At 29.1% G+C, this 16318-nt stretch overlaps 1 protein-coding gene across 1 annotated transcript in view; it reads right to left on the bottom strand.

Annotated features, from left to right (window-relative positions):
- Positions 1-16318, bottom strand: part of LOC129980938 (L-2-hydroxyglutarate dehydrogenase, mitochondrial-like) — a 40807-nt gene that overhangs the window by 19976 nt on the left and 4513 nt on the right. Inside the window, exons 2-5 of the mRNA XM_056091445.1 lie at positions 13084-13235; positions 5104-5235; positions 2780-2959; positions 921-1082 (exon numbers count right to left, since the gene is read on the bottom strand). Coding sequence (XP_055947420.1) covers positions 921-1082; positions 2780-2959; positions 5104-5235; positions 13084-13235 — 626 coding nt within the window. The remainder of the gene's footprint in view (positions 1-920; positions 1083-2779; positions 2960-5103; positions 5236-13083; positions 13236-16318) is intronic.

The raw sequence follows: 16318 nt of genomic DNA, 5'->3' as shown, positions 1-16318 counted from the left end.
TGACTGGAAGAAATTGAAATGTACCCTGAAAATAAAATTAAATGAATCAACATGAAGGAAATGTAAGGCATTTAGCCCTTATTCTGAGACGAGGATAGAATAAGCATTTTGTGATCCAGACATTGTATATTGAGAAGTTTCTAGTTTAATAATCAATAGATTTTGTTTCACATTTTTATGTATTTTAATCAAAATATTAATGATTTATATATGTTCAATTTTAATTGTAAAAATTTTGAAACAATATGATTATTTAAAAAAAAATCTTAGTATTGTAATCAAACTCTTGAAACTTCAATCATAACTATCATTTAATGATGTCCAAGTTTTAAAAATAAAAAATAAAAAATAATTAACAAGTACATTATGTTAATTAAATGTTATCTTTGTTTATAATTAAAATTATAAGCTTAAAAAAAGGTAACATTTAGTTTTATCAGACATATAAAGTGGTATATAGCACATAATAAATGGATAATTGATATTTAAACATAATATGCAATAAATAAGTAATTAATTATAACTTTATTTAATAGCAATATTGACAATTAAGTATAAACGCATGTTTATAATTCAGTTTAATCAATTTACCAGCATCTCTAAGGCAACTGCCTAGCTGATCAAAAATCTATCACTGAATGGATAATTACAATTTATGAATGAGATAATTTTGATCAGTTGTACGTGAACGATATAATTTCACTTAAATGTCAGTGAAATTCAATCAATTGTTCATTTACAAATTAATGACATTTTCTGAAAATGATGATCTGTTCATTCTTTAACTGATTTCTAATTTTTATGAATTTAGTGCAATGTAATAGCCTAGTGATAATAGTTATTAAACACCAAAATTGGAGCAAATTAATAAATTGAAAAAAAAAAAAAAAATTGGGAATATTTTTGAAAAATTAACTTACTGGATAAATATTCGTTTTAACCAAGTGCGCCTTTTCAGGCTTCAAAACCAAATAATCTCCTCTGAAAGGGATTATCCTTGGCAGTGGACTGCATCCTGTCATCATAGCCAATTTGTCTGAATGCAAACCTCCACACGTAACCACACGCTTGCAAAGCATGCTCTGAAAATGGGAAACAATATACTGGGTAACATATAAACCATTAAAGAAACAGATCTTTTTTTCATATAACTCAGACACAATTTGAATAAATTTGATAAAAAAATATCCATTATTTATGTCAGAATAAAGAGTAATTAATAGTACCTAATTGATTTCTATTATGCAATAAACTACTGTTTCCTAAATATAAATTATTATGCAAAGTTGCTTCTGCAAAAAATCATAGAACAATTTTTTAGGAGATTTAATTCTCCAGATCGAAGTATCCTAAAATGATAATGTTTTAAACTTGATTTGCCTACTCTTATATTAGTTTTAAAAATTATCCTTAATTATAGCATAAAAATAATATGCAACATAAGAAATGAATTTAATAACACTGAAATGAGTAAGAATAATAATTAAAATAATGAAAAGTATTGTTATAAAATATAATTAAAACTATTTAAAATTATTAAAGTTAAAGAAAAGTTATATGGAAATAAAATTGATTTGACTGAAAAGTATATTTTTTAAATTTTAAAATGATATAAAAATGGGTTCAGCAGAATAATATATCATGATGCTACTGAAAAAAAAAGTAAAGTAACAGAAATTTTGGAAAAACTTCCATAGTTAGCACCTAATACACAAGAAGGTAACTAAATATGGTAGCTTTATATTTAAAGTCGGTGTTGTAGTATATATATATATATATATATATATATATATATATATATATATATATATATATATATATATACATAATGTTGAAATTCAAAATTCTAATGCAGCATATTTTAAAACTAATGATTTTGTTATAAGTAGTCTGAATGCAAGGGATTGGTATTGGCTTATTTTTGCAAAATAAACAATATACATTGGAAGGATAATTTAATTAATAAGGTATCTATTAAATGGATGCTGATCTTCAACTACAAATTACATTCATTTTGAAATGCAGAAGTGAGAAATGGGATTAATAACAATTGGAGTATATGTCTTGGAATTACTAAAGTATAACTATGCAATTAATGGATTATTAATAATCTTGCAGCTTATTTGGAAGTCTTCTTTTATTAACTACAGACCAACAATTTTACTTCAGCTTTCAATTTATTATTAATCTTCAATAACAGAAGGACTAAAGTAGCTAAATTTGAACCAGTTTTTGTCAACTATGTGTCTGTGCAGCAAATAAATTATTAATAATGCTTTTGAATTTAGATATTAAAATCATTAAATTGGAAAGGAAAGCGTGTTGTTAAGTGCTAAAATAAAACAATAACAGCAATAAAAAATGACTGCCCTATTCAAAACATCTAATAATATGGATTGCACATATATAAAATAATGATGTAAAAAAAAAAAAAAAAAAAAAAAAAAAAAAACATAACAACACTAAACTGACATTATTCACTGACATAAGATTCTATCTGAAGTAAAAATTGGGAAAAGAATTCTTCAGAAGCTAATTTCTTAAAATTTAAAAAATCTTTTAAATTTTTTTTAAAGATGAACTTTTAATTTATACATAAAATGTGAAGCAATATGTATAATTGTAAATAAAACAGGGAACTGTTATAGTTGATCCACCTAGTTACTTTATTTTTAGATTCTTTTCACGAATTTTACTTGCTTGTTTACTGGTTGGGAAATTTGTAAAATGTCAACTTTTATCACATCAAAACAGATTAAAAATTTTTAAAAAGTCTTACCTTCGTTCTTCCATTCACTACAATGGAACCTCTAGGGCTTTCAGATATTGTCTGGAAGCCTGTTACTGGAAAATTTAAATAAATATCTGCACCTCTTTCTCTGCAATCATCTGCATAAGATTTTGTAACTTGTTCCCAATCCACAATTCCTGTGTTTGGAGACCAGATGGCTTTCAAACCCTGCTTGCGAAAAACTTATTATTAATACCATATAAATGAATGAGAAATGAAATTAGTCATATAAATGAAATTTAAATGTATATATAGTTTATATATTATAGAAATCTAAAATAAAGAATAGAATTTCTTCAAATTTTGATTGTAATTACTTTAGAGAAAAAAAGAAGACTTTTATAAAGGTTTCATGAAAGTAATTAAATAATTATCAATTTATTAATTTAAAAATATTACACAATTATCTACAGTACCACCAGATGATGTAAACAGTGGCAGCTTGCAATTTGATTCACCTAAATCAATGGTCAGCAAATTCATATAGTAAAAAAGAGCAAAACATCAGCATTACAAAGATTAAAATTTCTTTTGAGAATCAAATTTCTTTTCAGATAAATAAAATCAGACTTTATAATAATTTTATTTATTGACAATTTTTTTAACTTGAAAATATAAACATGACAATGTGTACATTTAATGTAACCTATGATCTTGTAATTCCTTGAAAAGTTTGATTAAATCAAGTTTTAATGTTGTTTTGAATTTCAAACAGGATTCTAGATATTCATAAATAAGTTGATTTTTCAATATTACTTTTGATACGATGCATGATTGAAAAAAAAAATTATTCTCAGGAATAGGCAGAGAACAGCAATCTACAAATTTTTTTCTAATTCATTATAGAAATACTATTCAAGGTATTGAAAATTATCAAGTCTTCCAAAGCCAGCTGCTTAATCTGCACACTAAGATCATATTTAATTTCTTCTAGTTTTCCTATGTCAGTATTTAGACACTAGAACTCCATAATTCATTGTTTTTCTATTTCAGTAATTGCATTTCAAAAGCGCCAGTATTAATATGAAAGGAAGAAAATTTGATTATGAAACGTCATCACTGTGAGGCCTTTCTTAACAAAGACTGTCACACAAAAATTGTGCTATTTCTAAAATCTCAAAAGAAAAGCATACTTGAAACTGTACTTTTTGAAATAGTAAAGGTCAGTTACTGAGTTATTTTCTTGGCGATATTTTGGTAGATTTGAAAAATGAATTAATGTTTCTCTTTCAAAATCTTGAGCAAAAAAAAAAAAAAAAAAACCCCGAACAAAATTATTTTACCAACCATCGACATTTTTTTTTTTAATTTCTTTTTCTCTGTAGCTTACATTTAAGATTATTTAGAGTTTGAGTCTTGAGTTTAAATAAATAAATAAAAACTTGCCCATGTATAGTTGAAATCCAATCCTGACTTTAAGAGCAACTGTTGGTCGATTACTGAATCAGATAGTTGTGTTTCTAAATTTAATATATAGGGTGTCTGTCGTTTATTTTGGCATACCAACTACTTTTTAAATCTTTAGAGGTAGACATATAGTTCCAATCGGAAAAAAGGTTTATTTCAGTTAATAAATATATTTCAGAAAAATTTTGGAATTCTAAACTTATTATACAATCTCCAGGTCCTATCAATCGTATTTAGAAAAAAATTGTTGATATTCTTAATCAAATGATTAAAAAAAATCCTATTGTCTTATGACTACAATTAACCGAATTATAACTGTTTAGCCTAAAATATATAAATTTATTTTATGGAAGAATTTGAAAAAGCAACACAAAAATCCATAATTTTAATTTGCAAGCAATCTCTTAAGATTCCCAAGAATCCAGTTGTAAAATTCGTCTAAAATAGTGATTCTCAATGTTTCATAACTCGATCACTTTTCCTCTCAAAAGAATGATTTTTTAAATAGTGCCGTTATAGTGTCAATAAATCTTCCCTAAATATGATTTATAGGACCGGAATACGGTATAAAAAGTTAAAATTCGTAACTTTTTTGAAAAATATATTTATTTAAAAACATAGAATATAATAAATCTTCTCATTTAAGGCATTTTTCCAACTGGAACTATATATATATAACTCTAAAGATTTAGATATTAGTTATTGGTCCTAAAAACGTACATCTTACATATAAACTAATATGAAAAGTCCAAATAGTTTGCACATGATATAAATCCAAAATTGAATAGTTTTTTCAAATTTTTGTTCACAATATTATGAAGGTTTAAAGATTTTAGTGAATCAAAATCCAAAATATTCAAAATAAACTTTTAAATAAAATCATAGAAAGGAATGTTAACACTTACATCAATATTAGGTTCCATTTTCCGGATTTCTTCTCTGCTAATGAGAGATATATCTTTAACTCCATTTTCAATAGCTCTTTTGTAAAGTGCATCGAGCCTTTCGAGTTCATCCTCTTTTACAGCTACTATAAGCTAAAAAGAAAAAGAAAGATTAACGAAATATAGTTTATGGTCAAAAACAAATATTTAAATGTGCATAGTAAAACTCTAATATCCAAATTAGAAATCAGAAAAGACCTGAAAATTGATGAAAAAAAGTTTTTCCAGTGAAAAAGGTGAAATTAATTTACAGATTATTAACATAATAACTACAAATATAACTATATTTTGCATATTTATTTACATAATGCATTAAAATATCAGTGCTTGATCATATCATTCAAAGTCAGTATTTTCGATGCCCACATTAGTTTTTACTTAGGATGAGTTTTTTTTTCTCTCTCTTTCTCTCTTTTACTTTTTTCTATACGAAATGTAAAGAGAAAATATTGTAAAAATTCCAGTTCGAGATTTTAACGATCTTCACATTTTAGAACTTTTTATGGCGAACCTCCCCCTACCCCCGTTTTTGGATATATATCTCTCTGCCTGTGAACACCATAAATCAATAATACTTTAAGCTAGATGAGTGAAAATTGGTATATATCCTTTACACCAAATTTGTAGATTTTTATTGAATTTTGAACGAACTCTATTTATAGAAAGTTCGTCTATTTATCAGAATGTGAGTGAGGAGGTTAACTACAAAACGAAAAGAAGCATTTAAAATAGAATTTGGTACATAGTTTTGAAATCTAAATTTTAGATTCTAAAACAATGTACCAAACAAACAATTAAGATTGAACCTAATCTTAGAGAAGATTCTAAAATTTAGATTTCAAAACTATGTACCAAATTCTATTTTAAATGCCTCTTTTCGTTTTGTAGTTAACCTCCTCACTCACATTCTGATAAATAGACGAACTTTCTATAAATGGATTTCGTTCAAAAGATTCAACTTAATCAATTAAAAAAATTGACCGTCTAACCGCATGTATCTAAACGAAATAATCTCAATATGCTCTCTGTTTTAACATCTAAAGTGCAGATACTAATTGAATTTTAAACCATACCCATCAAGAAATGAACCGTCTATTGATCTGCATATTCTCACACATATAAATGTAATAACATAAAAACGCACTGACTCCTGATAAATGAAATTTGGTAGGTAATTTTATTACTAAAATTTAGCTCTGCGTCAAATTTTGGTTTTAGTCGGTTGTAAAATGGCACCCAACATGCTTAGTCTTTCTTTACAATACTACAAAGCAATAAAACTCATGTACGGACTCTGAAAATAAAAATCTGAGTATTCCAGGTGTTCACATCTTACTCAGGAACCAAATTTTTTATGCTGGAAAGGGGAGATCAGAGCCGGCCTTATAAAGGGGCCCGGGTGCAAAAAACCATTTGGGGCCCTACATTTTTTGCAAAGTAAAAAAAAATAAATATGAACAAATATTATTATTGCATGTTTATTTAATGCGCGATTTTGTTTTCGCTGTTAATTACTTCAGGAAAATTACAATTTTTTTGCAATTTCATTTCGAAGCTTAGTAAAAGGAGCGCATTTAAGAGTTATGTACACATGCTTGACCGAAGACAATTCTTTAATAATTTTAATTTGCTGAAAGATCGCTCAGTATTTATTATAGTAACTGACAATATAAGAAAAAGTTTTAATACAGTTAATACATTTATAATTATTAATTAATATATATTGCAATATGTTCAGCGTTATTTACATCCCTTTTATTTAAAATAAATCCCGCCGCAAAACAATTATTTGGATTAGATTTTCATCTCCATAGTTATTATAAATGTTGCCAAGTTTTTGGTATATATTTCTAATTCATGTTTTCCTAAAGTTTTTATATCAGCGATGAATTTGAAATACTTTTAATTTATCTTCTATCTGTAGAATAACGATATCAGTCACAGAGTTAAAAAAAATAGCATTTAAATTCCTCAATCGGGTTTGCTATAATTTCATTGGCTGTTTCGAAATATAATTTCTCGTTTCATTTTCTCCCCCCTCCCGAATTCGTTTTTCAGGAAAATGTTCTGAAAGATTCAAATTACATGCTATCGCGTTTGTTTCGTCTAAAAAGGAGTTACATTTTATTTCTAAATTTTGGATTTCAATTTTAATTTTATTAATCAAATTAAAAGCCCAGTCGAGAACAATTGTTTTCATTTGAAATAGTTTATTGATAGTGCTAATTTTTGACAGTATTGTATGTTTCACAGTATGGTTGTATACTGATAAAACATAAAATGTCATTTCTTCTATTGAATCCAATAGACTTTTAGCTTCAAATACCGCCATTATGTGCGCCAATAAATTCTTCTAGGGTAATAAGTTTGTTTAAACTGTATGTGCAGTGCTTTAACCGTATCTATTTTGTCTTTCCAACGAGTGTCGCATAATGATTTAAGAGTAATGTTTATATGCTTTTGTAGAATTTCTCAACCTTTTTGTAGATGCCGAAAATAAACAATATAAACGTCGAAATATCCAAACAAAATTACAATACATACTGCTGGAAGCGGTGTCATAACATTTTAAAAGAGTGTCATAGACAAGACACATAAAATGCATGAGGGTTTAGAGCAATTATTCTAGAGTCTTGACACCCTGATGGATATTTCCTTGGCATGAACATGATTAGATCTAACATATTATAGTATGAATTATCAAGGTAATATATACAATTTAATCTAGTAGGTGAAGTAAATGACGGTATTTTATGTTCAGAATATGTTGAGGTGCCTAGCCCTGACTTATAATAGTTAAAAAATATAGTTCATATATAATAGTTTAAATATAATTTTATATTTTGAACTTATAATAGTTTTTAAAAAAAATCGAACTCCGTATTTTACAACGTTTTAGATCTCCCAAAATTCATGAAACATATTTTTCTAAAAAATTACGCCTGTGAATGAATACAATTATTCAAAAGCGTTTTCAGCTTGATGGGTGAAATTTTGTATATGGTCTGTCTCTATTTCAGATTTTTAAATTTCTATCAAATTTTGAACGAAATGCATTCAGAGGAAATCTTTCAATCCGGTGGTCCGAATATAATTTAACACGATTACAACAAAACGAAGAACGCTAAATGAGTAATATCTGATGCACAGATTTAACATCTAAAGTATAGATATGTTTCAAATTTGGAGCCAAATCCGCTAAAGGGTTGGTCGTCTGTCGGTCTGTACGTTCACAAGCGCCTAAACGTGGTAATAGCTACTTAGATAAATTAAATCCGTTAATTGATCTTATTATTAAAATAGTTTGGTGTGGAGTTTTGAGTTTCATTTGATTGACAAGTGGGCATCCAAAATGCATACTCTTTTTTCTTCATTATACAATGAAGCACTAAACGCTCATGTACGAGACTTTAAAAATGTGCAACTTTTTGTGCATTAGTTTCGCGTGTATTTTATTTTTCAGTATATTTTTGGGTGTTTCTTCTTTTTACTTTCACTTTTCTTTTATCTTCCATTTCTTTTTATTAAGGAATTTTTATACTTCTAATATGAAATGATAATTTGCCTGAAAAACAGCATAGAACAGAAAATTATTTCTTAAATTATCAAGTGAAAAGGAAATATTTTTCTCAAAATTTACTCAATACATTTTTTATAAATTTTATTCAATTTCAATCTCGATCGATAGTATTCGTTTTAAATCCGTTATAAATTCGTTATAAATCTAGTTAATATTCGAAAAAAATATATACATTAAAACCCACATAATTTAATTAAATATTAACTCCCCTCTTTGGCTCCCTCTAATATTCTATGCTTGATTATTAGATTTATTCCATTGTTAACTTAGTAATATTCATTGGTTAAACTTCAATTGTTATTGGACGTAGAAGGTTTCAACAATCACTCTCATTACTGTTGTTAGCAGAAATATTACTGTTTGATGTTAAACAAACGGACAAAATACAAACAATATAATAGATGAAACAATGAATCCACCTTCTGCTGCTCTGTTAAGAATCATTTCTCTTTTTGCAACTGATCGTTGTGTGACTTTTTTTGCTGAGCTATGCTTAGTGCGTTTTTTGAACATTTCAATGAGGCTACGGCCATCGTTGGATGGATCGTCTTTTGGACGATCTGGGAACTGTTGAAATATTACATGTTCCCTCACTTACCCTCAATCGGAGATCTGTTTTTCGATCCCGATTTGGATCAAGATGTTGATATACCATCTGATCCACCTGCGACTAGAGTAGAATCCGTCCCAGTGGTTCGCTCCTACACGGTATTTAGGATTTGCCAGGCTTTAGAACTTCCAGCGAAACTGGCTCCATCTGCAACCCAGAAGTTAGATATCCCTGTTGTAGAATCCTATACGGTCTACAAGCTGTGTTCTGCTTTGGGTTTGCCTGCAAGGATGGCTCCTGTTGGAGTGCCAGTTGTAGAATCCTTTGCGATCTACCAGTTCTGCTTAGCCTTGGATATTCCAGTGAGATACCGGTCGCAGAAGGACGCAGTTTAACATCAAAACTGTCGTCAGCTGCCCGATGCAGTTTTCAGATCAGAACTGTCTTCGGATGCAGCGATGGAGGGTGGGTGGGCGGGGAACGAAAGTAGCCCACCTCCACGTGGTGTTCCCTGGGCAACGGTGCAGTTCTCTAGAATTGCATCGGCTAAGAGGCTACTTAAAGAGTGAAAACAAATAAATAATGACCTTATTATTTAGTCTAACAAAACTGCACACCTGATTTTTGATTTTGCGTTTTAATGCCACAAAATTTCACTACAAGCATCAAATGCAGAACATGCAGAACGTGTAGCAACAACTGCAATATTTTTTAGATATACGTAAGAATTATATATTTTTTGTCACAAAAAATAATTTAAAATATGTATTTGACAAAGAATTGTTGTAGAATTCACAGATACAGAAAATCAGTAGCATTGACAATCATAAATCTGATGGAGGAATCTTATAATGACTTGAATTTGAAAAATTATAGTGACAAAAATTTACAAATTCATAACATAATTCGCCGCCATATATTTATAGCTGGTTATGACAAAACAGATTAAAGACCTTATGGTCAATATGTTGCCACGATCCTTCCTGAAGGGTAGGGAACTGAATGAACAGTAGTACAAATGGGAATGGTTTAGGTCGGGGATTACCTGTTGTCTGGTATTGTACAATCAGCGTTAAGCCGTCAGTACTAGATGGTTTTTCAACTAATAGAGCATCTATGAGAATTAGCCTTTTTCTTACCTGCTTGTAACTTTGAGTTGGTTTTTTTTATGGTACAAAAGCCATTTTTGCCTAAGCTGTACCCCATTTATGAAATTAAAATATTTGTATCAACTTATAATAAATTCAAAACATGGAATCTCTATAAAATCCAAATGTCTAAAAGCGTAAAAATGTGAGCCATGAAAAAGCGTAACAATGATGTAAGAAATGGTACTGTACTAAAAAGCGCGGCTAATGTTTATAAATGAAGAAAAACCAATATTTTTTTAGGAAACAAAAAAGGATAACATGTGAAGTTTTGGAAAACAGCTCTCCCAAAGCAGGGTGAGATTTCTGAAAATATATAAGACGCTGTAAAGAAAACAGTGGGCATTCTACAAGAATGTGTAAAAGAGACATAGGACTGTCACAAACTGAGCAAAATGGTTTTGGGTCCTCCATCAACAAATGTCGGTGGGGGAATCCATTGTGCCCAATCCTCAACCTAGATAAAATTGTGTTCAGTTTTCTGCTGTGTAAAATGGGCCAGAGATCTATTGAGGCGTAAGTGTATGGAGCATATCGCTAATCTGTATGTCCCATTCAGTTTGCCATTTGGAATGCAAAATGTGACATAGTATATATTTCTTATAATCAGAAAGAGGAATCTGTTTTGTCAAGAAAGTAGTAGCCCATTTAGCTGCCATATCAGCCTTTTCATTACTCGGAATTCCCACATGTACGAGGACCCAACATAAAATAATTTGAGAGCCCTTCTAGATAAGTTTGTCATACAAGTTTAAAATGTGGAAAAGCAAAAGATAGCTGCAAGCTTGTAAAGATGATAGGAATTCCAGAGTTTTCAGTGAATAATTGAGCATTTTATTGATATCTGCAGAACAACCTGAAATAAATGATAAAGCTTTTAAAATAGCAGTTACTTCTGCTGTAAAAAAATGGAACAAAATGAACGAATTCTATAGCTATTGTAGAATTTGAAATACAAGCGAAGGAAGTATGATCGAAACCTCTAGAGCCATCTGTAAAAGTAGGTTTAAATTGATGATATTTTTGACGATGGTCAGCAAAGATTTGCCGATAAATGATATCAGCAGTGTTTTGTTTATCAAAATGTTGAAAGGAATTCAAGTATTAGCTACCATTAGAATTTCCAGGGTGGTAAGAGAAATGATTGTTCAGAAACTATTTGTTCCTTCTCTAGATACAGTTCTGAAACAGCCGGCCTTCTCTACGAAGGGGCCCAGGTGTAAAAAAAATCCTTTGCAACCCTAAATTTTTTGAAAAAAAGAAAAAAAACCCCCTACAAATACGGACATATATTACTATTGCATGTTTATTTAATTCAGTTAATTTATTTTTGCTACTATTTCCAGAAAATTACAATTTTTTGCAATTTCCTTTTCGCTGCTTAGTGTTGCAAGTGCATATAAGCGTTATACACACATGCTGATTGTAGACAATTCTTTATTAATTTTAATTTGTTGAAAAAACGCTTATTATAGCAATTGGCAATGTAAAAAAAAGTTTTAACACAGTTAATACATTTAGAAATAAATCATTATAATTATTAATTAGTCTATATTGCAATACGTGTCGAGCGTTATTTACATCTCTTTCATTCAAAATCAAATCCCGTAGTAAAACCATTATTTGGATTAGGTTTTCATCTACATTGTCATCACTTAATTACAATTTTTTAGAGTGTTTTTTCTAGAGTGTTTATATCAGTGACTAACTTGAAATACTTTAAAATCTATCTTTCATCTGTTCAATAACAGTATCATTTACAGAGTTAAAAAAACATCTAAATTTCTCAACCGGGTTTTCCGGTTTATTAGTTCGTTTTTTGTTTGTTTGTTTGTTTCTCTGTAAAAAGTAATCTTTTTGCTAAACAAAATATTAATAAAAAAATCAGTCGTATTCTGGATTTTGAAAAGGAAATGTGAGAAAAGGAAAGGTAAGAAAAAATTGTCTATACTAAAAAAATATACATTTCATAAAATGTTAATTTAAAAAATTTATAAAAGCTTTTTTTAAAATTTTACTTATATCTTAATAAACCATTTTGTTTATGTTGGATAAATAATTAGATGACATACGCATTTGTTTTGTAATGTTCTTTCAATTCTATTACATTCATCAATGAAGCGCATTTATAGGTTCAGTAAGAATATAAGATTAACATTTGATTATTTTTAGTTCTTTTTTAGTTTAGTTTAATTTGGGAAGGATACCTAATTTTGAACTGCGGTTAGATGACAAGAACGACACCTGAGCTGTCACCTCCTCTTCAAACTTCCACATGGCATAGTATAAGAATTCGAACACAATCCATCGAAAAAATATACATATTTTGCCTTTTCGTACATATATATAAAACAAATAAATGCAGGCGAAACCAGGACTGTGTCATCAGTTTAATTTATAACATATTCTGCAAAATCATATTGTATAGCCGAAAATGCACTTTCAACGCAGTCTGATGTAAGAAGGTGAAAGGAATTCTTCAAAGTACAGCTTTGAATGATTGATTTTCTAACAATAGTAGATGGCTAGATTGTAGCAGTTTCATATCACTTTGCTATTTATAATCATCAAACATTTAAAAATCTTCTATAAAAAAGTAATGAAATCAAAAACATTAATTTGTATAAATAAGAATTTGCAACAAATAAATAAACCATGCTGACCTTTCCACACTTTTTGTATGGTATATTTTTTTCATCGCAATATTTATAAGCAAGTTCCAGCCCTTCTACGCATAGTTTTGCTTTGAGACTTCCAGGAGTGTAATAAATGCCAGAATGGATGACGCCACTATTATGACCACTTTGATGAAATCCTGAAACGAATTGAACTGATTATTATTGACATAAGATGTATATTTTGAATGGATAAAAAAATAAGAATAAGTTTTTAATAATTTTTAATATTTTTGCTAGGATTGTATGCTGAAATGGAAGAAAAAATGAGGTGGTAGAAACAATAGAATGGTATACAAGGGCTGTCTTAAAAGTATCTGACCTTAAATTTTCCTGCGTACGGTAATGACGCTAGAGCGGCACCGCAGCGCACAATGGAAGAAGACAACTTAATGCGTATGCTTGATTTTTTTTTTCTCCGTGTTCGAGTGTGTCAGTCGCTGCCTGCTGGCCGTTGAGTAAGGTGCTGTTAAAAGTATTCATCAGATTTTTCATCTTTTTCAAGATGACTGATCCAAACTTTCTAGGCGAAACACGGAATTCCAGTAGTTTTCCAACCTCCCTATTCTCCAGTTATGGCTCCTTGCGACTTCTGGTTGTTTCCAAAATTGAAGATGCCATTGAAAGAATACCATTTTGAGTAGAGAAGCGATAATGCAGAACGCGACAACGAAGATCACCATTCCAAAACCTTTCGGCAGTGGAAGGATCGGCGGTTTAAGTATGTGAAGGCTCAAAAGGGGTTACTTTGAAGGCGATTAGGGTCCCGATTTCGTCATGTAAGTAACATATTTTTCCTGGCCAAAGATCGGATACCTTTTAAACAGCCATCGTATATTGAGAGTTCCAGCTACATCAAATACTACTAGTATTTGCCAAATAAATCACGTCTAAATTTATATTAAAAAATCAATGTTCACAGAAATTTAGGTTTATTTTGAAAATACCCAATAATAATAATAAATAAATAAAAAGAACAATAGTAAAGTTAATGTTTTCCTCATGACGGTATCTCATTTTTACTACCGTATTCTTTATTTCAGTTGATATCTTGTCCGCAATGATTCATTTTAAAACTGATCTAAGCTATATATCATTGATTCTGAATTTGATAGGAGACTTGTTTCTTTTCATAAATGCAAATAATCACACACAACTGCAAGTACATCCAAACGCGGATATAATTTCACATGACAATTTTCTATTGTTTTCATATCAGGCGGGAATTTTTTCTTAAATTCAGGCATTCTGATGTCATTGAATTTTGCCTTTAGATTGAAATTTCGATTATCTTTCTTTCACATAAATAAGCACCGACTCTGCCTTTATGGAGAAACTGGAAGAAAATAATGAAAACATTCCTCCCGAGGATTTAAAATCTCGCTGGTATGTCGATATAAAATGATAAATAATAAGTTAATGGCAAATGTGCTGTGATTTGCTATTAATAATTATGCAGTATCAGGAATACTGGAAATTGTGCTCTGAAATATTAATTAAAAAATTTTGCTACGGACTATTTTTTTAAGCCAAAACGTTTTACGTTGAGACTCTTCATTTACATGTATGCATGAGCATTAGTAATAATTATGTTCATCTTGATATTCAAATTGTGGGTAATTAAATGTCTTTATATATAAAGTGCACAAAAAATAACTTTTCCTATTTGGAGACATCTGTAGCTGAATCTAATGAATGGAATGAATCCAATATTGGAAGGCAAAATGTGATGAATTCTGCCCCCATCTTCCAAATGAATAAATATTAGTAACAAAAGTAGCTGATAGATGGCGTTGCCAGAACTGAAAATGGATCAATTTATATAATGAATGTACTGAAAATTACATTATTCAAAATATCATTAATATTTGAGACATAAAAAATGCTTAGACAGAAATGAATGAATTTGGGACATATAGTATGAAATGGCACATAACTACTTCTTGGGCAGTATACTGGGGTCCCGAACTTAGGAGATTTCCCAGTTAGGAGATTTCAAAATAATAGTGAAAAAAAAATTATATATTAAATTTATTTTGAAAAAAAAATTGAAAAATCATAATTTACTGACGATTTTATATATTTACTTTTCATACCAAGAGATTATTTATCTAGTTACACATAAAATGTATTCTTAATTAAATAAAAGATGAAGCTTAATGATGAATAATGTCCATTCATGGTTAATTAGATAATGTCAATTTCCCTCCGAAATGGCACCATAATATGTCACAATTACAAGAAATCATAGATATGAAGTTATTTTAAACGATTTAACTGAAATTAAATATAACCAATGACGCCGCGAAAGAGCTGGTCGCCAAAGGCGAAGGATATAAAAGAGCATAGGACAAGTGAATAAGATTAACAGATTTTTCCAGATTATAATACTTGTTTGGGTCAGTCATTACTTTGGAATTTTCGATGCAAAGACACGACACCACAAAGTCTTGACATTAATTAAAAAAAAAATATTTATTCATATAAACTGCTGTGATGATAGTCATACTTTTTTTCTCTTACTGTTGACAAATTTTAATTGATGACAAATTTACATCAAATCAGTGATAAATAAGATTGAAGAGACTGAATACCGGTAAAAGAAATATTTTTTATTTAAGAGCTATTACTGTGACTTTCACATGAAATAACTTAATACATTTTTTTATCTAAGAAAAGAAAACATTCATGTTTTATATAGGAGATTATTAATATAATTTTAAAAATAAGTATATCAAAAGAAATATCCATTCTTTTTATACATCAGATACTTTTATGACTAGTATCTCCTAGCATCACAAAGTCCTCCCCCCTCAACTCGCACTGACCCAGCTTCCTTAGGTATGATATAAAAAGATAAAGAAGAGAAATACTATTTAGTTAAATTAGCATGCCATTTTGAAATTACATGAAAGTTATTACATCACAATAAAGATGTGTATAAATCTGAGGCATAGTCTGAAAGAAATTCTGCTAAATAACAATGTTTGACCAAATAAAAGAATCGCAGATTTCTACCTGTTAACTACTCTTAAATTCCAAAATAACTTAAAAAAAAAATAGAAATCTAATTTTTATTATAACTAATTCACATTTCTTTTCTCAGATTGTGTTTTTACTTTATTCATATAATCGATTTTCTTAAAATATATATATACAGTTGACAAAATGTTTATTTGTACACTTCAATTTTGGAATATTATAGCAAAATAAAATAAGGTAA

This window comes from Argiope bruennichi, chromosome 8 (genome assembly GCF_947563725.1).
Source record: "Argiope bruennichi chromosome 8, qqArgBrue1.1, whole genome shotgun sequence".
Classification (NCBI taxonomy): Eukaryota; Metazoa; Arthropoda; class Arachnida; order Araneae; family Araneidae; genus Argiope; species Argiope bruennichi.
This window is presented reverse-complemented; position numbering and strand designations above follow the sequence as displayed.